The 22,426-nt window shown below is 35.4% G+C and overlaps 3 protein-coding genes across 3 annotated transcripts; 1 reads left to right on the top strand and 2 right to left on the bottom strand.

Annotated features, from left to right (window-relative positions):
* Positions 1-270: 270 nt before the first annotated feature.
* On the bottom strand, positions 271-7,554 carry LOC111789100 (glycerophosphodiester phosphodiesterase GDPDL3). Its single transcript, XM_023669744.2, has 9 exons — positions 7,284-7,554; positions 6,719-7,015; positions 6,367-6,482; positions 5,791-6,292; positions 4,448-4,486; positions 3,506-3,790; positions 3,110-3,252; positions 1,993-2,479; positions 271-833 (listed from the first exon to the last, which is right to left on the bottom strand). The coding sequence occupies exons 1-9, from the start codon at positions 7,423-7,425 to the stop codon at positions 523-525; spliced, it is 2,322 nt and encodes a 773-aa protein (XP_023525512.2). The 5' UTR covers positions 7,426-7,554; the 3' UTR covers positions 271-522.
* Positions 7,555-11,596: 4,042 nt separating this feature from the next.
* NHX3 (Na+/H+ (sodium hydrogen) exchanger 3) lies at positions 11,597-20,869 on the top strand. The gene is made up of 15 exons (XM_023666318.2): positions 11,597-11,812; positions 13,471-13,589; positions 13,671-13,768; positions 13,887-13,946; positions 14,053-14,099; positions 14,212-14,406; positions 15,528-15,574; positions 15,685-15,751; positions 16,827-16,927; positions 17,026-17,127; positions 18,088-18,241; positions 18,361-18,423; positions 18,537-18,620; positions 18,783-19,133; positions 20,250-20,869. The coding sequence occupies exons 1-14, from the start codon at positions 11,657-11,659 to the stop codon at positions 19,077-19,079; spliced, it is 1,590 nt and encodes a 529-aa protein (XP_023522086.2). The 5' UTR covers positions 11,597-11,656; the 3' UTR covers positions 19,080-19,133; positions 20,250-20,869.
* LOC147793398 (putative lipid-transfer protein DIR1) lies at positions 20,392-21,016 on the bottom strand. The gene is made up of 2 exons (XM_087121340.1): positions 20,701-21,016; positions 20,392-20,606 (listed from the first exon to the last, which is right to left on the bottom strand). Exon 1 carries the CDS (start codon positions 21,014-21,016, stop codon positions 20,711-20,713), a length of 306 nt encoding a protein of 101 aa, XP_086977466.1. The 3' UTR covers positions 20,392-20,606; positions 20,701-20,710.
* Positions 21,017-22,426: the final 1,410 nt, after the last annotated feature.

Genomic DNA, 22,426 nt, shown 5'->3' with positions numbered 1-22,426 from the left:
TTAAAAATTCAATACCTTTAATAATAAATTCAATTTTTAAAAAATGATATATAAGGTAGACACAAATTAAAATTCTAGAAATATAGTAGATAAATGATATTATAAATTATGTTGGTACGTCATTTAATAATAATTATTGCGTCAATTTTAATTTTTTTTTTCTTTTTAAATTAAAATAATAAAATAATAAAATAATAAAATAATAAAATAAAAACTAGTTTCACATTATGATTTGATACTTCATTATTGTTTTTGGTTTAGAGCTAAAGAGAAAGTATAAAACATTATGGATAAACACAACAGATAAAATAATCACAAACATAACTTACACGTTACATCACTACAAAAAGGAGCAAACATTGGAAGAATGGTTACAAATATAATCAATAATCCATCATGAATGTACCCTCTGAAGAATGAATGCAAAGTTTCAGGAATTAAATACCGAATTTGAACTACCAAAGTGTTCGATTCTACGAAATTTACAGTCGAAACGATCACGAAGAACCGCTGCTACCTTTCTCAGAATGGAAGAAGAGGTATGCAAAGTATGGCAAGGTTAAAGAGCAAGAAGCCTGCCCCAGCTCCAAGCTTAGGTTGTCCATTATGTGAAGGAGCTGGAGGTGATGCGGCGGAGCCACCTTCCCCAGCAGGTGGTGGGGCTTTGCTCGAGACTGGAGACAATGGTGGCTCAGCTATGTCTTTGTCTCCCAGAACCGGGCTTGGAGCTTTCTTTGGAGGCAAGTACCCCTCTGTAACGAGTTGCAACAAGCTACCAGGCTGGACAGGGATCATGTAGTTAGGTAGCTCTTTCATTGTTAAGCATCTGTTCTCTGCATTTAGTTTGAGACAACTATGTCAGTGAGCCTGACTCGAAAAACAAGATTTCAAACGACATTATGTAGTTGTAGCTGCTGGTTTCTGCACGATGAAGATGTAACAAATAGAGCTAGAAATGAGACGTGAAAAGAGGTTACATGAATGAATTGAGACCACATTCAAAGGAGAGCGATCACGAGGATAGAATGGCTAAGAAAGACTTAAAAGAATTGAAAATTACTACCTATACCAACTCCTTTTCGGTGGCTCAATCATAAGAATTCTAAGTTGGATGACCTCTTCAGAATTTTTCTATGAAGCATGTGAGTGAGAACAGAACATATTGAAAAAACCCGTATTGAATTGTGGGAATAATCTTCACTCTTAGAAGCAAGAAGCAAGTAACGTGATTATGTCACATCCCAAATCCAGATTCTGAATCTTGATCCAAATATTGGGTATGGAGCGTCACAATTCTCACATATCAACTACCTTACACTATAGGACATTATGTAACAGCCCAAGTCTACCGATAGCAGATATTGTCATCTTTGGATTTTTCCTCTCGGATTTCCCCTCAAGGTTTTTAAAATGGGTCTGCTAAGGGAGATTTCCACACCATTATAAACAATACTTCGTTCTCCTCCCACAACTGATATGGGATCTCATAATCCACCCCCTTTGGGTTCCAATGTCCTTGTCGGCACTCATTCTCCTCTCCAATCGATATGCGATCTCACAATCCATCCACCTTCAGGGCCCAGCGTCCTCACTGGCACTCGTTCCTCTCTCCAATCAATGTGGGATCTCACATATTAAATCCTAGGTACGTGGCTACCATGACTAGAACCAACCTCCTCTAAATACTCTTTTACATGCCAAAATGATCCTCTAAAAGACAGGAAAGGAACATACATTACCGACACTCTAGCAGTACGTCGTATCGATTTTAAAACTAAAACTGAAATCAGAATATTTTTTTCTTGCAATCAGCTAGATATTAACGACCAGTTCCTGATCAACATAGCCTTTCTAATGGAGAACTTCTGGTTCTAAAAACAGTAAATCTATGAATGTGTTGGGATTACCATTACCACAGATGACGAAAATGAAGAGCAAAGAACTTACAAAAGGAAGCATATTAATCAAGATAACTGAAAGGAAGATTCTTACTTTTATATCTAGCAGATGTCTTCGGAAAATCGGTGATGATTCCATCAATCCCGGCTCCCATAGCATATGAGTTGATCTCTACTGTTGCATCAGAGAAGAAATCCCATGCTTGAGAGACAAATTCATCGCTGAAGGTTTCCACATATACAGACAGATTAAGTGATTGCAGCTTCGTCACAACATTTGTAGATCCAGTGAGAAATTGCTGGTTCTCAGGAAAGACTGAGTCCTTGTTGATAGTGACAGAATCGGCAAAACTCTTGATGTCCACGACAGTTTCATTAAGCACATCACTAATTGCCATATCGACTTCATAAACAAGCTCGTAATTTTTCTTTTCCTCTTTGAATTTTATAAGAACAGGGCTATTTGGAGACTGAATCAATACTTTCAGGGCTGTCTGATTATCATAACCCGCTTTGCTCAAGGAATCAGAGACCGCATCGATTACACTTAAACCCTGTTCCTTAGCAAGGTAGTCTGCATTCTGGTTAGGAAATGAGACAAGATTTAATCAATAAAAATCAACATCACAAGAACTTTCATGTTTCAATAGCATGATAGTTTATGAAGGTTGTTAAAGCCTAGATCGTAGTTAAAGAAAAGATTGATTCATAGTTCCATTAAGCACATCGCTAATGGACATATCAACTTCATAGCCCAGATCACAAGTTATCACAGTCAAGCTCTACTAGACTCAATTCACATATCTATGTTGCAGCCAACTGACAATCTAGTCACTGAGCCTCACAGTGCAGTGTTCATCCTTATCACAATCTAGCAATCAAATCCTTTTATTGAAGCAAGACATTATGTGCAAAGTGTAACACTCGTACACTTTTGGCTGTGGGACAGCGATTCTACCGCACTTGTTCTAATCCAATGAACAAGTCAGCCGTAAGAAAATCGAATTTTGCGGACAATCTCGACGTAGTCTTTAGCCTCAAGTCACATTTTGAGAGAAAATGTTTTATGGTCGAGAGAATGAGTTTAAAACAATCCAGCATGACCGTGACAAAGAACAAGTAACTTTGTATAGCAAATGATTTCACATTTGTATACCAAGGATCTTAAACACACTGCATGTCATTCTGAAAAAAAAAAAAGGACTTCTAACCTCAATATGGATCAAGACACCGGAAAGAGAGCTCCCATTCTTTGCCAAGGCCAAGAAATCTGGTAGCGTTAAGAATTTCCCACTGTTTCGGAACCTCGGGTTTCGAAACAACGTGAAATTTGAAAAAGGGTTCGATATTGAAGCTGCAATATTAGCATATATCAGTTCTTGCAACACATAAGCATTTCAAGCAAACACAAAAGCTATCAGATGATCCACACTCAATTCCTATGAGATGATAGAACATTGAACGAATTTATGACTTGAAACTTAGGTAAAAAGGAACTCATCAAGAACATGAACATATTATTCTAGTCAGTCCAGGAAATCATCATGAAAAACGAAGACATGCTTAGCTCAAACAAGAATCTAAGAATGAGAACCAACTCCACTTACGGGTGAGGCCTTGAATCTCTTCCCATGTTAAGTCAAAAGCAAAGATTCCATTATCAGAACTAATGGCGGGAATTGTTTTTGAACGATTGATGAATGGTGTTTGAGATATTTTTGTGCTGTAAATAAGATTGATTGAGCTCATGCAAAATGGTGTCCCATCTTTTGTCATTTGAACAGGACAGTCGAGCACTTCTACACCATCTGATATAGCCTTGGAATACGCCAAGTCTGTGCAAGCAGGAAAGTCTCCACTGGCTCCAAATTTGGAAATAACCAAAGGCTTGGCTGCAAAAAGAGAGGGAAAAAAAAACAGATACATATACCAAAATTAATGTTAGGAGATGTTCTTCAGATAAACAGTCAATCCATCACCTTCCCTAGCATGAAAATGAGGGGTATTCATAATTGAGACATTTTGTTTAGACATAAATTTTTCAATCCAAACCACCTTTATTAAATATTTATTAAATATTGAATCTAACAATCATAAAGTTGTTTAAGTTATTTATTCAAATTTTTGTTTTTAATAAAAGTAAAATGCCGTTCATCAAAGAACTATTTATTTATTTTCAAACATTTAATTAAGATGTGCAACTCAAATGTAACATATATTTTGAAAAGTTACCTTCCAAATAGTGAAGGTTGAAAAATAATTATGAAATCAAATAAAAAATACATATGTATAATTGTATCGTAGCTAAAAATGTATAATTTTTAAAATGTATCATAGCTAAAAATGTATAATTTTAAAATTAACAATAAATTTGGGACGATTAGATTCAATTTAATCTAATTTGAGGAAAATTCATGAACCAACTCAATCTATAAACTTTTTCATTTTTAAGACCCAACTAAAATCATATAGGTTGTGTTGGATTGATGAGTTTTTGAAAATTAATTTTGAGAAAGTAGAGGAAAAATAGTATCACAATTCTGGCATACCTTGACTTTTTGCCTTATCATCCAAATGAGTAAAACAATCTGGACCATCAGAAAAAAAGACAATCAATTAGATGAAATTTCAATATTAATCAATGAAGCAGAAAACACCTAATAAGTGGGAATTAATTCTACCCACGAGATTTAAAACAAGATATATAGTAGAAGAATTTCAATATATAACCACAAAAAACATTGCTATTAGGAATAATAGTCGATCCATAGAACACCAATTCTCCTTTCAAAAGTTGATAGTTTGATCTTTCGCCCTACAATTCCGTAACTTCACAAAATATATATATATATATATATATTTTGTCACAACATTTTTTCTTTATTTTTACATTATATCCTTCACGTCCTTAGTATTTGACATTTAAGAATACCATTATATATATATATATATATATATATATATGATTAAATTAATCAGCATTCATGATACAAATTAAATAAATGTAATGGAAAATCTCAAAAAAAAAAATTAAAAAAAAATTATCCTATTGTAACAATCATGCTCTCGAAATTTCAATTCAATCAATTAACCCTCTAAACTTACAAAGTATTGCAATTAAACCCTTCAAATTTACAAAGTGCACACTAGCTATCCCAGAGCTATAATTGTGATCCTAATAAAACTCTTGGATTAAGATTATTACAATTAGAAAACTAAAAATTTTAACAGTCAATACTATAGTATTAAAAAATTGGAGTAAATTAGGGTGAAGTTAGACATTTTTTTAAACCCAATTCAATTATTCGAGTTATAAATTTTTTTCAAACCAAATAATTCTTATTAAATAATGAACAAACTTAACCCAACCATAAAAAATTTTATTTGGGCTAATTCTCGTTATTTATTGAAATTTTATTTTAAAAGAAAATAAAATGTTAGCGGGTAAAACATTTATTTATTTATTTATTTATAAACATGTATTTGTTAGAATTATTTGGATATTAAATAATTAAGAAATAAAATAAATATATTTATTTTCGTGAGCAAAAATATATTTGTTAAAAATAATAATAAATTTGAGTTAATTCAATTCAAACCAATCTAATTTTAGGAAAACTAGGAACCAACTTAATTCACAAAATTTTCATTTATTTGAACTTGACTCCAAATAAGTTCATAAGGTTTGGGTCAAGTGGATCAGAGTTTTTGGGTCATCAAATTTTTTTAACACCCCTGATTATAACAATGCTAGAACTCCATGGTTTGTTTGTAGTAAAGTGGTGATTTGTGCATTTTGAAACATCTAGGGGCTGAATTTTAAAATATCATAAGTTGGGGAGGGATGGACCAAATGGAGATCATATATATGAGCTGAAATGTGATGACTTACCAATAGCTGCGGAAGGACTGATAGGGAAATCAGTGAGCACACCATCAACTGAAAATCTGCCATTGTCGAAGTACGACAGGTACTCAGTAATGGGATCATAGCTGTAGTTGTAGCTCAGTGGAAGGTCATTATAGAACTCTGAAGCAAAAACTTCCAGCTCTGCTTTATGAGCATCAGAAACAAGAGAGGTTTCAGGTTGTAGGTAGCCATCGCCATCAATAGGCCGTATATAGGTCTTGGGAACAATAATTCCAGAGGCAAATGTCTTGATAAAAGTGAGGTTGCGTAGGAGAGAGGCGTATGTTTGATTGGTGGTAACCTCAATAGTATCTGGTCCTAATGCCCGAAGGATCAACTTCGTTTTGTGGGGATTGATTCTTGAAGATATGCTTTTAAGAAATCCCACCTCTGGTGATGATATGTAGTTAACAGTGATGCGTTTCGTTACAGAAAGTACGAAGTTCCTCATGCTCAAGTTTCGTTGAGTGTAGAATGCATCATGCTGCGATGAAAAAAGTAAAGGGGATCGGTGAAGACCATGCAGAAAGGGATGAACATTGAATTCAATAGAATTACCTGAATATTCAGCCAAAGTCCTGGTGGTTGCAACTGCTCATACACATCTTCAGGACCGAGAATAACAAAACCATTGCCATCAAAATTGTCAGGTCGAGAGTAGATTCCTTGAGTAACTGCCCAGGAAATTGCTCATTAGCGCAGTTAACAACGGATTAACTTGTTGAAAATTTTAGAAAATTAAAGAAAAAAAACGTTAATTAATCTCTAGGGCTTAGTTCAATGTTGAAGTTTTCTGCAAGCATTGATCATCTGAAAATGACCTTGGTTATGAATAATCTGTGCTCATTCATTGTAATAGAAGAAATCAGATAGTATTTCAGGTTACAATAAATGAGAACATTGAACTTACGAGTAACATTTTCCAGATCTTTAGAATTGAAATCGACTGTGAACAATCCTTCAGTATGAACTCCATTAACAACATAGACACTGCTGCGGTTTTTCGCCAGAACATTCGCACCGTCAGTAGCATTGTTGAGCCTCAGATCCGGGAGACAAATTCCGACTTCATCTTTAGTTAATTGCACATCACACCATAAGATCACATCAGGTACACTAACCATAAGTGTAAAATTGTAAGCGATTCCGCTCGAATCAGGAAAAAGCCCTGAAAATCCACCGCGAGCCACAACGAATGGAGGATTCCCTGCACAACAAAAGCCAAACGCAAATTCAAACTCCGATACCTACACGCGTGCATTGAAATCCTCCGATTCAAATCGAAGTTATTTACAAAATGCTAATCGAGTTGTAATCAACTTCACCAATCCATTTCCGACTTCCGACTTCATTTTCAACTTCTTCCAACACAACAAGTAAATTAACCTTCTACCTCCCAACGATTCACAAAGCAAAAACAAAAAAGACAACGAGATAACTAAAATCATTGAGATTAATCCGAACATTACACTCACCACTCAGAGTCTGCCATGGAGAGGTATTATTAGAACCCTGAGCAGAGACCAGCGCCACGAACGAGTGAAGAAGCAGAGGAAACAGCAAAAGGAAAGTGCGAGAAGAGGAACACATTGCTGGAAAATTCCTCCAGAAACTCATCGGAAAACAGGATAAATTCAGGGCGCCTCCGCCGGAAAACTGACAGCTGTTGACCGGAAGAACAAATATCTAAGATCAAATTTAGCGAGGGAAGTATTTGCAGGGGAGCTTTTTGAAGGTGGCGGTTTATATTTTTGGTAGTAATTTAATAATTTTTTTTTAAATACATTTATTTAAAATTAATGGAAGTCGGTGCATGTTTTTTTATTGATAGTTCCCACGTACACACATCAATCAAGTCGGCTTGATTGTAGCCGGCTCGGCTCAAGCTAAGCCGTTTCCGAAAATGTATTCCAAACAAAAACTTATAAAATTAATTCTTTTTAATAATAAAAAAAAAAAAGCTCTGCCAGAGTGGCAAAATTTGTGGTGACGTGGGGACAGCTGGAGAGTGGGGACACCAAGAATTGAGCATAAATAAATTGGCAAATGATTACGTGGCGATCAATGATTGGTTCCATACATGGAGTCAGTTGAAACCGCGCTTTTGTTTGCATTCGTAGTGGGTCCCAACAGGTACAACTCAGCAATCGTATCTCCATTTTAATTTTGGAAAGAAAAAAAAAATTAATATTTATAATAACTTTTTCTTCTTTATTTCAAAATTTTATTTTTTTTTATACGGTCTTCAACAAATCAAATTTACATTTTAACCCCAAAAGTCGTAAGGTCGTGTAATTTCATTTAATATGATATCAGAGTCTGAAGTCTGAAGTCATGTATTTTTTTTATTAATATTAATTTCTATTTTTAAATATAAAGAATTAAAATAATTAAAATGTAAAATTTTATCCATTTTAATTTAACTTACCATTTTTGGGTATTTTTTTCATTTGGAGGGACTTTATGCTAATTTAGGTAGGTTTTGACTGCATGGATTCAAGTGCTTATGTAATTATTTTGTTCCGTTGGATAAATATTTTATTATTTTTTTAAAAAAAAAAATTAAGCATATAATTATTATTTTCAACTCTCAATTTTCTTTTTTTGGTTTATTTGTTTTTATTCAGTCAAGTTAAATTTTGAAAATTTTAAAAATAATTATCGTTAAAAAAATATGAAATTAATTACATAAAAATAAAGAAAAAAACGCGCATAATTTTCAATAGAGGTGTTCATATGACTCAATGTGATGTCCCACATTGGTCGGGAGGAGAACAAACCACCATTTATAAGTGTGTGGAAATCTTCCACGCATTTTAAAGCCTTGAGGGAAAGCCCAAAAGGGAAAAGTCCAGAGAGGACTAGCGGTGGATCTGGGTCGTTACAAATGGTATCAGAACCAGACACCGAACGATGTACTAGCCTTCTCGCGGTTCCCTAAAGGGATAGACACGAGGCAGTGTGCCAGTAAGGACGTTGGGCCCTAAAGGGGGTGGATTTGAGGGCGGTCCCACATCGATTGGAGGAAGGAAAGAGTGCCAGCGAGAACGCTGGATCCCGAAGGGGGATGGATTATGATGTCCCACATTGGTTGTGAAGGAGAACAAATCACCATTTATAAGGATGTGGAAACCTTCCCGTAGCAGACCCGTTTTAAAGCCTTGAGGGGAAGACCGGTGGATCTCGGTCGTTACAATAACCTGCCCAACTATCAAGATTGACTTTTTTTTTTTTTTTTTTTGTATAAGTCAATTGAACTAATTCGAAAATAAGGTTACAACTTTGTCCTACTTTTAACATTATTATGAAGATTAAAAATATTTAATGTTTGTAACTAATGTTGCCGATAAATATTTTTATTAAATAATAATAATAAAAAGAAAAATAAAAAGACAACTCAACCGGAAAATAGAGAGTAATATGTCGGATAATTTTGAATGTTTTAAAAATAAATAAATTATATTAGGAATTTTTATTTATTTTTTTGAAATAATCTGTAAAATATCAAATTTGGGAATTAAATTAAAATATTAAACCCAATTTTAAAATTAATATCTTGTCACTATTTATCCAAATATTTTCCCTTGATTGCACTGCAATATTAATTTTTTTTTTCCCACAACAAAATAATTAAAATAATTACCTTTTTTAATTAGTTGGTATGAAATTAAAAGAAAATCTGTTATTTTTAAAGAGGATTTAGAAAGGTAATAAATTGCATTTACTTTTTAACCTTGATGAGAAAAGGATGAAATGATAAGTCAAATAGAAAGAGCCTTTTGAAACAAATTTTCTCTAGTTCGGGTTCGGTTCAACGGGTTTCCATCGACTCGAGTTTGATTAATGGATTTTCTCTAGGTTCAACTCGACTCTTTAAGTTTCTTCGGTTATGTCTGGTGTACTGTTTTTTCTTCTGTTTGATTTTGGTTTAGGGTTCGGTTGAACTTTTTGAGTAAACTTCACCAACTTAAAGTATCTTATGAAAGTGAAATTCATCTAGTGCGTTCGATGTGCACGGGACCATATGTATGCGTTTCTCGACTCCAACAATAGAATCACTTACTGGGTATTTTTAAACGCTCAACGTTTTTCAAATTAATGACATATAGGGTGGGTAATGGTGTTTGCTGTCGAGGTCACGAGATAGTCAATTTAAAGTTTTCCTCTTTGATCCCATAAAAAAAAAAAAAAAAAAAAAAAAAAAAAAAAAAAAAAAAAAAAAAAAAAAAAACCTTATGTATTTAGTTATTTTATTTGAATTAGTTTTAATTTTTGTGACACGATATAACAATAATCTGCCCAATACAACATCGTATTGGATATGTCTTGATGTCATTCCAAGTCACTGGGTGTCGTCAACCACCCAACTTGCTCGGTTATGTTATCGATAACGGACCTACGTGTCGTTCATAACATTGGGACATCTCGAATATCCACCCATCCGAGTTCTATCGAGGCATTGACCCTCCCATATTAATGTCGTGTCATTTATGGATAAGAAAATACCAAAATGCCCCTTACATTTTAGAACCTGCACCATTCTTCAATCTTGCCATTACGATATCAATAATTGAGGGAAATATTAAATGAAAAATATTTTCATTAAAAATAATCAAATCATTTAAAAAATAATATTAACGTGAATTTTGTTGGGAATAAGGAAATGGCATTATGACGTGGCATTTCCTTAAAAATGGAAAACTATGAAATGTGATAGGTCCACGTCAGCAAAGTATTAATTCAACCAAATATCAACTAAAGAATTTTTTTATGCAACAATTTAATAGTAAAATTTAAATTTTTAAAAAATTAACGATGAAGTTGATAATTAATTATATATATATATATATAAAGGCAGTCGAGCAAACAAAATTCTTAAGGAAGAAGACGTGGATCGCTCGTCAAGCCTAATAAGTGGTGGTATCTGTTGTGCGCCAAAAGCGGAACAAATGTACTCACGAACGGAATTACACAAAGAAACACCAAGATATTTACGTGGTTCGGAGAGAAGAAGTTCCCCTACATCCATGGGTAACAACCAATCACTAATAAACAAAGTGTTACAAGTGAATACCTCACTATCACACTACAAAAACTCCCACCAATGTGTCGCTCAATCTCAAGTGCTATTTTATTAATTATAAACATGATATTATATAGCCTTTACAATGCTGGTTGAACCTAAAAATATCAGCAGAAATAACTTAAAGTCTCAAATAATAGGACTAATCAGTCTAAAGAATAGGACCTTATACCATTTACAACACTATCACACGAACTGTACGTCATACTTTCGTCTTATACCGTCCCGACATCAGGATCTACTCTTTTCTTTAACCAACAGATCTACTTTGCTAAGAGAAGTCACGAGAAAGTGGAAGATTTTTTCTCGGCACGTTTAAGTGGGGACCATTTAATATATTTAGTCATATTTAAAAGTAATGATTATTTAAATTCATTTGAGAATATAATATTATAAAAATTAATACAAAAATTTAAAAATTATAAATCTTTATAAAAGTTTAATATCTAATATGACGCAAAAATTAACTGAGGTAATACCTAAAAAAATCATAAAATAAATTTAATAATATAAAAATGGTAAAAAAAAAAAAAAAGTATTATCGGATAATGTTTTTAAAACAATTTTTTAAGTTTTTTTTTTTTTTTTTTTTTTTTATCGTGTCCGTTGGGATTGTCGAGGACTTAACACGTGTGAAGCTCTGTATTAATCTATTCCCACGTGTCAGTCCACGTTTCCCTAACGAACTCTGCTCCATTGCGCGGCAAAATCTCTCTCAGTTCAGGGAAAACGGTGTTGCGGGAGATTTGAAGTGACGAGAGAGAAATGGGAGTGCTCGAAACTGTCAAGAACATCGGCAGCGACCACGCCCCGGTCGTCCCCTTGACGTTGTTCGTTGCTGTTCTTTGTTTATGCTTGGTTATTGGCCATTTGCTCGAGGAAAATCGTTGGGTTAATGAATCCATCACTGCCATTATCATTGTATACTCTCTTCATCTAAAATCTAGCTTTTGTTTTGTTTTGTTGATCATATTGATTCCCTCCTCTTAGTATTTTAGTGTCTAATCACACTAATCCACAATAAATACTTTATCATTGCTGTAAAATTCGCACTCTTCTGGTTTGGAGATTTGTTCGAAGTCCGATTGGAAGAAAATGACATTAGAATAGTTTGAACACGAGGTGTTTCTATTCTACAAGACTTCATATCACTGAATTTGATTTTGAAGGCAAGGAAGTCGGTCGCACCCACTGGCTTGATTGAGCTGGATTTGAGTTGATCGACTGATTTGTGATAGTGCGTTTTTTCGTGTTGGAGATTTTGTACAGTTAGTTTAATTTATGGTAATGATATGTTTTGATGTCTTTTAATCGCATTGTGTGATTTCATGGTGCAAGAACTTCTGTGTCTGCGTACTATAAGTACCATAATGTCTATCTTGAGCATAGTATGATATTGTCTTTGGTCTAAGCCAAGCTCGCTTGGTTTTGGTTTTACGTTTGGGAGCTAAAAAGTCTCGCACTCTTAGCGATGTGGAGATGTTGTTCTTAATCTTCTTTGCTTCTGATTGATGTGATCTGTGTGATTATTTTTGCATCTCCAACTATAGTTATTCGCTAGGGCTGGAATGACCTTGTTTCAGGAATTTCAAAATAGATGCATCCTGCACGGCTTAAGCTCACCACTAGCCGATATTGTCCTCTTTGGACTTTCCCTTTTGGGCTTCCTCTCAAGGTTTTTTAAATGCGTCTGCTAATAAGAGGTTTCCACACCCTTATAAAGAATGTTTCGTTCTCCTCCCAATCGATGTGGAATCTCACAATCCACCCCCTTCAGGGCCTAGTGTCCTTGCTGGCACCCGTTCTCTTCTCCAATCGATGTGGGACCCCCCAAATCCACCCTCCTTCGGGGCTCAACGTCCTTGTTGGTACACCGCCTCGTGTCCACCCCCTTCGGGGCTCAGCCTCCTTGCTGGCACATCACCCGGTGTCTGGCTCACCATTTGTGACAGCCCAAGCCTATCACTAGCAGATATTGTCCTCTTTGAGCTTTCCCTTTCGGGCTTCTCCTCAAGGTTTTTGAAGTACATCTGCTAGGGAGAGGTTTTCACGCTCTTATAAAGAATGCTTTGTTCTCCTCCCCAACCGATGTGGGATCTTATACGTTTTCTTTTGGAGATAAGAACATTTCTAGTACTGAAGTTCTTGGGTTTTTTATTTTGTTTTTCCTTGAACATTATTCCTTTTTTGAGGGTCCCAAGACACTGTTAGTTTCGAAGAAATTTGCATCTAGTTAACAGTGTTAATGTTTAGTAGTTGCCACTACTTAGTTGCTATTTGACTCCATTAAGAATGACGGCTAAATTATGTTCCTACTCAAATTCATCCTTGCCTTTTTAGTTCACTTATTTTACAATCATATCTGAAGGGAAGGAAAATAAATTAAACATCTCTTTTTCACTGAGTTATCTGTGAAAAAACAATGCTGAGCACTTTTTTTTTTTTTGTTACAACTACGTCAAATATTACTTCTTGCATACTGAACATTGACGACTGAACTTTTCAACTGCTTCCATATATGGTTGTGATTAAAGAAGAATGGCAATTGTTTTCTTATTCTATGTTTTCTGTTGAAACAGGGAGGTGTTACTGGCACGATCATATTGGTCTGTAGCAAGGGAAAAGATTCTCATATCCTAACTTTTAATGAGGAAGTGTTCTTCATATATCTCCTTCCCCCAATAATTTTCAATGCTGGGTTCGTACAGGTTTCTGGTTTTATCTTTGTATATGCTTGTTGAATCGTTCATGTTTCACGGACTTATCTTCCTGTCTGTAGATTTCAAGTTAAAAAGAAGCAGTTCTTCCACAACTTCTTGACCATTATGCTGTTCGGGGTGATTGGTGTTTTTATATCTGCACTCATTATAACGTCTGGTATAAGTCAAATCTATTCAGCAACTAATTCTTAATTCAACAATGCAATAACGATGTATCATTGTTGGGCACTAAGAAATTTAAATTCACATGAAATGGTTTTTTATGCATTGATTAGGTAGCCAGTGGCTGTTTCCAAGGATGGGCTTCCATGGTCTGTCCGCACGGGACTATATTGGTGAGCTCAAAATTTGAAAAGCTAATTTTTAGTCGTGCAGATTTATGTTGATTGAAATTATGTAGTTATAGGGTAGATTAATGAAGATTTTCTTTTCCTGATTCAGCTATAGGTGCTATTTTTTCATCCACGGACACAGTATGCACTCTGCAGGTTAGCTTGCGCTCCAACTTTCTCTTTTTGTAATCATCAGGATCAAATTCGATGGTCGCACTTGTATGTTGTATTTCCGAGAAATTACTATTACGGATGGTCCTTCATGTAGGTACTACACCAAGAGGAAACGCCTTTACTCTACAGTCTAGTCTTTGGGGAAGGAGTGGTGAATGATGCAACATCAGTTGTTCTCTTCAATGCAGTGCAGAAGATTGACATCACTAGGCTTAACAGCAAGACAGCCCTTCATGTGTTCGGAGATTTTTGTTACTTATTTTCAACTAGCACCGTCCTTGGAGTGACTGTAAGCTTGATTTAACTTCATAATGTGTTACCAATATAGCTATATCCATGTGCTAGTCTAGACACCATAAGTTTCTGATATAATCGTGCAAACTCTAAAAAAAATTATCAGATTTTTATGCATTAATTTGGGCTTGCTTATTTTTTCTGTTGTGCTGCTCCCTTTCTAATATAAGGTTTAGGAATGGTCAAAGGTCTGTTGTATGAAATTAAAGATGGTAGACAAGCTTGGTGTATTTCACCTTGCTAAAGGACGAGGTGCTAGAACCTGAGTGTGTGATATGTAAAGGTCTTTCTCATCAAAATCCTTGTTTTTCGATTTAGCTGAAGGCAAGGCTTCTCTTCCTTCATATCCCTTTGTCTGAAATCCTTTGGGTTCATTGTTATTGAGTCGGATTTCAATTTTTGGAACGGATACTCACACCATGTTAAAGAAACATGGGATCCATCTTAAAAACCATTGGCAATGAAAAAGATACATGGATTACTCCTGCAAGGAGATCTCAACAATGTTGAATCTTCTGCAAGGAGATCTCAAACCTGAGACCGGGTTTAGGTCAGGAATGGGAACGATCCTTACTATTTCCTCATTTGGGTGTTGTTTGTGCTAGGAAGGGGAAGAAACTGGTAACTTTGAGCAAGTTCCTAGGTGCCTTTGGTTTGTCTATGGTTTTCTGTAGATCTCTCATGGATCTTCTTTCCTGCGAGATGATCATCACGACCTTCCAAAGAAGACTCGAGGTTTCTTTGCTCTAGACTATCAGATGGAGTGTGTGAGAGATATGTTTTGGGAGTAATATAGATGATCTTTACCAATTCTCTACCACCACCCCTGTGGTGCCTTCTACCAATATTAACATGTTCAAGCTAGACTAATATAATTTTTGGTTCAGCCAGCTTTAAGGAACATTAGAGCACAATCTTCTTCTTCTTCTGCGTACTGGTCTATTCCTCTGTATAAACTTCTTTGATAATGATCAGACTGATCAATCTTGATGCACACAGCTAGAACAAATCCTTTAGTTTCTATTCCAGCATAACTATAAATATTTTCTGGAGAATGTTTCCATAAAATGATTTTTTGTTTAGTGGAATTGTATATGGCCTTTTCATTTTTTGCAGGCTGGGCTTCTAACAGCATATATCCTGAAAACCTTATACTTCGGGAGGTTAGTTCATTTCCCTTCAGTTTGGATCTTCTGCATAGCAATTGTGACACATTTTCAAAGTAGGTTCAGGTGGCCCGAACTCTCCAATCTGAAGTCTTATTTTCTTACAGGCATTCAAGTGTGCGTGAGCTTGCGATAATGGTCTTAATGGCTTACCTGTCATACATGCTAGCAGAGGTAAATATGTTTACACGTTTTGAAAATGATGTCAGTTCTAATTGTAGATCCAGCTTTTACCAAAGGTAATATTGACGTTAAAGCGAACTTTTCCTTCTCTTTTCTGGTTTGTTTTGTTTTACTTTTGTTTTTGGTTGATACCACTGTTTAAATGAGCTTCTCTTGGCAGCTTCAGAGTATTCCTCTAAAAAGTTAACCTCCGGATAATTAAACATAGTTCTTAAAGTATCATCTTTACTTACTTCTCATGACTAAGAGTAGTTACAGTTCAGAATTTAGTGATACATGCTGAACTGGGTCTGTGTGATTCTCATAATATAACCTCCACCAGCAGGAAACACAAGATTTATGCTGCAGTAAAAAGAATGTGTTAAAAAATGTGCTTATTAGTAGAAAATTATGAAAACCTTTCTGCAGTGAGGCAATGGCTTGTTAGATGAGTAAAAAGTAGATAGAAGTCAGAATTGAAAGTGAAATGAATAGAAAATAGTATTAAGAAAGGAAAATAAAAATCTCTCAAAGAGGTCTGCGTTCTCCAAAATCTACCAAAACCTACTCCAAATTCTGCCTGCCCCTCTCACCCTTTTGTATTTGTGATCACTTCTCTAGTAACTATTTAGCTAAGGACAAATATGACTGAGCCCAAAACATATTGCAATATAGAAGATAACAAAACTACGAGATAAACCAAGTAGCTCTCTCTAGAGCACTCTGAATCGAGCCTCAAACCACTAAAATTATCGGACTTCCTCCTTTCCTATCCCCTCTATTTATAACCAAATATACCCTTATTCTTCAAAATTTAGGGACTAAAAAGATACATTTTGAAAACTCAAGGACTAAACAAACAAGGACCAAAAAGGTAATTTTTCCTATTTAAATTTACCATTACCCATTATCACCGGTCTCTAACTTGTTTATCCTTTTATCTAATTATAAAAAATAAGCATTCAATTGTGAGGTCATAGTTCAATTTCTACCCTTTTTTGTGCAAATGATATTGTTTGCTTTAATTATTGCTTTGAAACAAAAATTAATATTTTAACTGTAGTTGTGCATTTGTTTCATTGAACAGTTACTGGAGTTGAGTGGAATACTCACAGTTTTCTTTTGTGGGGTTATCATGTCGCACTATGCATGGCATAATGTGACTGATAGTTCAAAGATAACCACCAGGCAAGTACAAGCACAACTTCTAGATGCATGCTGAAGGTAACAATATCTGTGTTCCAATGGTTTTTGTAATCATTCTTCTTATGACATACTTACTTCAGGCATGTATTTTCAATGATGTCGTTCGTTGCTGAAACTGCAATATTTCTTTACGTGGGCATGGATGCTCTTGACATAGAGAAGTGGAAGATAACTAAATTAAGGTATCAATTCACTGTGCTTTCTTGTTTGCGTTCCATGAAGTTATCTAATAAATCTAAAATACTTTCTTGTTTGTGTTCCATGAAGTTATCTAATAAAGCTAAAAAGAGCGACTTGGATTGTTGTGACACCTGATCCGAATAGACTAATAACTTGATTATGATCTCATGAAAATAGCCCATTTCTCTCAATCTTTATCTTTCTTGTTATGGCGTTCTAAGGTCCTTTCTTGGCAATTGGCCTTAATAATGAATGGACACTCACATAGTGCTCTTATCATCTCCTAAGCTTTTCTTCTAATTTCACACTAGTGAGAGAAGACAATATACCTTATGTGAAGTTTTCGCATCTGTGAACTAGGAGTTTGCATATCCAAAGCGCTTATTAGGGTTCGTAGATTCTAGCTAGGATTACCATTTCATTTAGGATGGACGTGAAAGGGGGTGTTGTGAAGCAGGAGACTGAGGCACTTGGGAATAATTCTTAGGCCGTAGGTGGGTGGCAATCAGGTCCCTATGTGCCAAGATGTTGTTGACCTATAATAAGTCTCGTTTTTAGCAGATCAAATAACTGAAAACTGATGAGTTTCCAATATAATGAAACATATCCAATACAGTAGTATTGAGCGTTAATGATCTCATTTACCGTGTTCTAAGATTATAATTTATAATCCTTTGTAACAGATCAAATGCACAGTTTAACGATTAATTTTTTTTTAGCCTTAAATTTGAACTATTCCATAAAGCATTAAAAGGGTAATCCTTTATATGCAAATTGTACATAAAAGACACATGGACGTTTTTGTTTCATTAACATTTATAATGCATGAGGGCCTCACATTTCCAATCTTCGAAAAACCACTGTTAACATCGGCACTATCTCAACAGTCTAACCTGTTGGACTATGATGCTAGGAATATTTCACCTGTTACTAAAATCTTTCTTTTCTCAAAATCTTGGCAGCTTGTGGAAGTTGGTTGGTACGTATAGCATAACAGTCTTCTTGATATTGCTTGGTCGTGCGGCCTTTGTGTTTCCCCTATCTGCCATATCGAATTACTTCAATAAGCGCGAAGATAGATCGTCATCATCTTCTATAATTACATTTAAACAACAGGTCAGTATCTCCATGTGAGTGCCACCCACAACCTTTTTTCTCACAACGTAACCGTATTAGCATGGAATCGTGGGAACTACACAGATATCACTGATCTATGAAGTGGTAATATTTTACAGATCATAATATGGTGGGCTGGACTGATGAGAGGAGCTGTATCTATTGCTCTGGCTTTCAAACAGGCTAGTTTTTCTTTCTTCTTTGAACTGTTAATTGATGCAATTCTGGAGTATTATCATTTCTGATTTATCGGGGACAGTATCTATTGAACGTGAAATGTTTTTGTATTTTGAAGTTCACCTATTCTGGGGTTACACGGGATCCAACCCACGCAACAATGATTACCATCACCACGGTTGTGGTACTCTTCACTACGGTGGTACGCTTTCATCTTCTTAATGCATGTGTTTTTTCTAATTATTCTATGGTATGGGTTCATTACTTAAAAATTTGTACTCTTTTACAAAGATGATGCTACTTAGGAAGAGTTGCACTATGGCATGAATTGTGTATAGCATCAATTCACTTTTATGAAATTCAGGTATTTGGGTTCCTAACAAAGCCGCTCATAAGATGTCTGCTTCCACTCAACCAAGCAACTAACAGTGCAAGCAACTCTGGTCCGAAGTTCACCGAAGAGGACATAACTCTCCCTTTGCTTTCCATGGAAGAGTCTGCTGCAACCAATGTCCTCCGTGCAAAGGATAGTTTGTCAATGTTAATGGAGAGACCTGTGTACACCATACATTTCTTTTGGAGGAAATTCGATGATTACTACATGAGACCTATATTTGGAGGGCCTCGCCGCAGCAACCAACCTAGTGGTTCTGGTTGTTAGGAAAAAAACCGCAGGAACAGCAACGTTGGTCGAACAAGGATACGAATTGGGAAGGTTAGAAAGTCTCTCTCACACTAAAATATTCCAATCCTCATTGATCACTAAATATGGTGCTGGAAACTTGATGTTTAGAGCCTTGGAATGTTGGTAGCATAAAAAATGTGGTCATTTTTGCTTTGCAAATCTGGAAAGGAGCACTGTGAAAACTGTCATGTAATTATTGGTTGGAAACTGAATGAATGTGCTCTTTCTGACCACAATGCTGCTTTATTTAGTAGACAAGGCTCTGGCTCACTTGTAAATAGAATTTGTCTTTGTGAGAGATCAAGGAGCATGTGCTGCATCTTGCCTTCTATATGTATGTACAGAGTATTGTCTTGTTTACATTTTAGTCATTGATCTAGAACTTTAGTGGAGGCTGCTGTCTTTTCTGAATCAGGGAAGGTACTTTTTCAGTTCTTTGATTGTTAGCATAAAAAATGAACTTGTGGTCTGTTTTAGACTCTCTCTCTCTCCAATTCCTAGCCACAAGTTAGCAGGAGAATCTATCCTTGTCACATAAGGACGAACTCCTTGTGTTCTTTTATTACTAGTGGGAAGCTGTGGATTTTAGTTGCCTTTTGACATGATTCCATTTGTTTTGTTGGTAGTGGTGGACTTTCCATTGCCAATAAACGTTGATTCTTGAGGTTGGATTTATCTTTTAGGATGAACCTTACTAATTGTTAAGGACGGTAGATTATGTACCTTATGGATAAGAAAACATGGGAGTTTTAATGATGTTTCTTGTTTTCATGAGGGATGTTTGGTTCATGGAAGCTAGATTTGTATAATGGATCTGATTGTAATATTTAGATTTGTGGTGTCCGGTTTTGTAAGTTCTTAGTTCGTAAAGTCGGTAAGATTTGGAAGTTCTACGTTGTAAACCGTAAATTAAGTCATCCCTTTGGATGCTTTAGTTAGTAAATGGTTTAGTCTTTGAATTAGAGGTTCGGTTGAGTATAGCTCAACTAGTTAAGTTATTTATTTCATTCTTTTCTAAGAGAACTTATATACGATTTAGTGATGGTCAATTCTTTCAATCAAAAAAGATCATTAAATCTTAAATTTGAATTAGATCACTCATACTTCAAGTGGTTACTGATCAAAGTTGTTTGTTTCTATTTATAGGTTGGGCCTGGTCCGTGGAACACATCGAAGAGCTCAATATCGTAGTGTTTGTCTTTGATCTTTATAGGTTCTGTCTAGTTCGTGGAACTCATTGAAGAGCCTAATACCGTAGTGGTCGTCAGAGATGTTCTAAAGAAGTATGTATAAAAGTAGTAGATTTATTGCAATGAAAAAGGAGAGTACAAATTAGAAGAGGTTACACTTTTGTTCATCCCTCCAAGGGAAGGAGGAAAGAAACTATTACCACTCTTCACACAAAGATGGCAAAGCAAAGTACACATCACAATGAAGAAAGACTCAAAACAAAACTACCCATCTTCTTAAAATACATGCCACTTCAAAGATCACTGCATAGACCTGCCATATACAGGAAGGAAGAAGAAGTCATTATACTTTTCCATTAGAAAATGCACAATATCGTGATTGTAGTTTCGAGAAACAAGAACGTTACCAAACAGGGTCTAAAGATGACACTCCGGTGGGATTGATAGACCACATTTACCAGGCAAAGCCATGGCATTTGCAGCGTCGATACCAATGGCAGGGAGCATAGACTTGAGATTGCAAAGACACTTAAGGTCAGCACGGCGAACCACAGCACAGCAGCCTTCTGTTGGCAATGGCAGAGGCTGGCCATGCTCCGGAGTGGTAACTGCCGGGCGACATACGCCGAGGTCAGTGGTATCGATCTTACACAGAGGAGATGCGAGGACGCCACCGACAGCGATCAAGAACAGAACTGCCACCAAAACCTTGTTGGGAGCCATTGGTGATGGAGGAAGGAAAATTTGAAGCTTTTTTTTGAAGAATTGAGGGTGTTTTGAGGGTGGAGGAGAGGTGGGGTTTTTATAGGAGGGGAAAAGCTTGGATCTTGAGGAGTGTTAGTTCGTTGTGCTTTGTGTTTTGTGAAGTTTTAGATGTTTCACGTGAAGAACAGTCTGTTGTTGATAGTCACGGGTTGAGTTGCTATCCCTTTCTCTATGAATGTGTATATATAATAATGTGGATGATACTCAAAACCTTGCATCAACAATATCATTTTGATTCTTCTTGTTCTTTCCTATGATTGGCTCATGTTCTCTTTTATCCCTATTTCTTCCGTTAAATTACACGTTTTAAGTTGTAAGTTTGTATCTATTTGATCCCTAAATTAAAAAAAGATGTTGAATAAATCGATTGAATAGCGAAACTTTCGAACATTTGGCGATCTCAGATGTGTCGATATCATTTTTTTCGGACAGAAGAGGATTATGTAAATACTTACACGAAGTCTTACTTATCAGATTCCATTTTGGAAGACAATTTTTTTCAAAAGAATTAGCCATGATATAGTTGAATCATGCATAATATCACTTTTACTGGTTTAAGAGTCCCTAAGTAGTAGTCCCACGTTGGCTAGTTAAGAGGTTTATCATGAGTTTATAAGTAATGAATACATCTCTATTAGTACGAGGACTTCTGCAAAAAAAAAACGATAAGAGCTTATGCTCAAAGTAGACAATATCATATTATTGTGGAGAGTCGTGGTTTCTAACACTAAGTCCTCCTGTAAAGGGTGGGATCTCATTATTTAGGTCCCGATATATCTCTTAGCTATGTTGGATCATAAATAAGTTGTTCGTTGAAAAATTAATGGTACTTAAAGGATCAAATTAATATTTAATATAAAAAGAGAAAATATACTTAATTTGAAGTGTTCAAATTTTTTAAGAAGATCCCACGAGCCTTTAACCTTCGGTTTGAGTCCTAACGAAGAAGATTCCGTGAGCAGATTCAATCGTTTTGTTCAATTCTAAATAAAATCAAAGTAACGTTTTCTCTACCTAAATAAAGCATTCATTTTCAGTGCATCAAACCAACAAGATAATAAGTATTCAATGTTTGTTCAATTACTCTTTTACCCGCAAATGCGATGAAGGCATCGGGTTTGACAATAATGATATCCTCCAACATACCAAAACTAGATGTCACCCCACCACCTTTCGCTCATCCATTCTGCCCGTGGAGACGCCCTCGGGTTCTAAATCTCTTGAAACTTTTGGTTTTTTTTTTTATTATTATTTATTTTATTATCTATATGAATTTGTGTTCTTGGTAATTCAATTAAACTTTTTTTTGGTAAAGAATTCAAACTTTTTTTTAAAAAAATAATATTTTATATTTTTGTTTATACAGAT

The sequence above is a fragment of the Cucurbita pepo genome, chromosome 2 (assembly GCF_057944985.1).
Source record: "Cucurbita pepo subsp. pepo isolate OVF chromosome 2, ASM5794498v1, whole genome shotgun sequence".
NCBI lineage: Eukaryota > Viridiplantae > Streptophyta > Magnoliopsida > Cucurbitales > Cucurbitaceae > Cucurbita > Cucurbita pepo.
The sequence above is the reverse complement of the archived record's forward strand: the minus strand, read 5'-3'. Positions and strand labels throughout refer to the sequence as shown.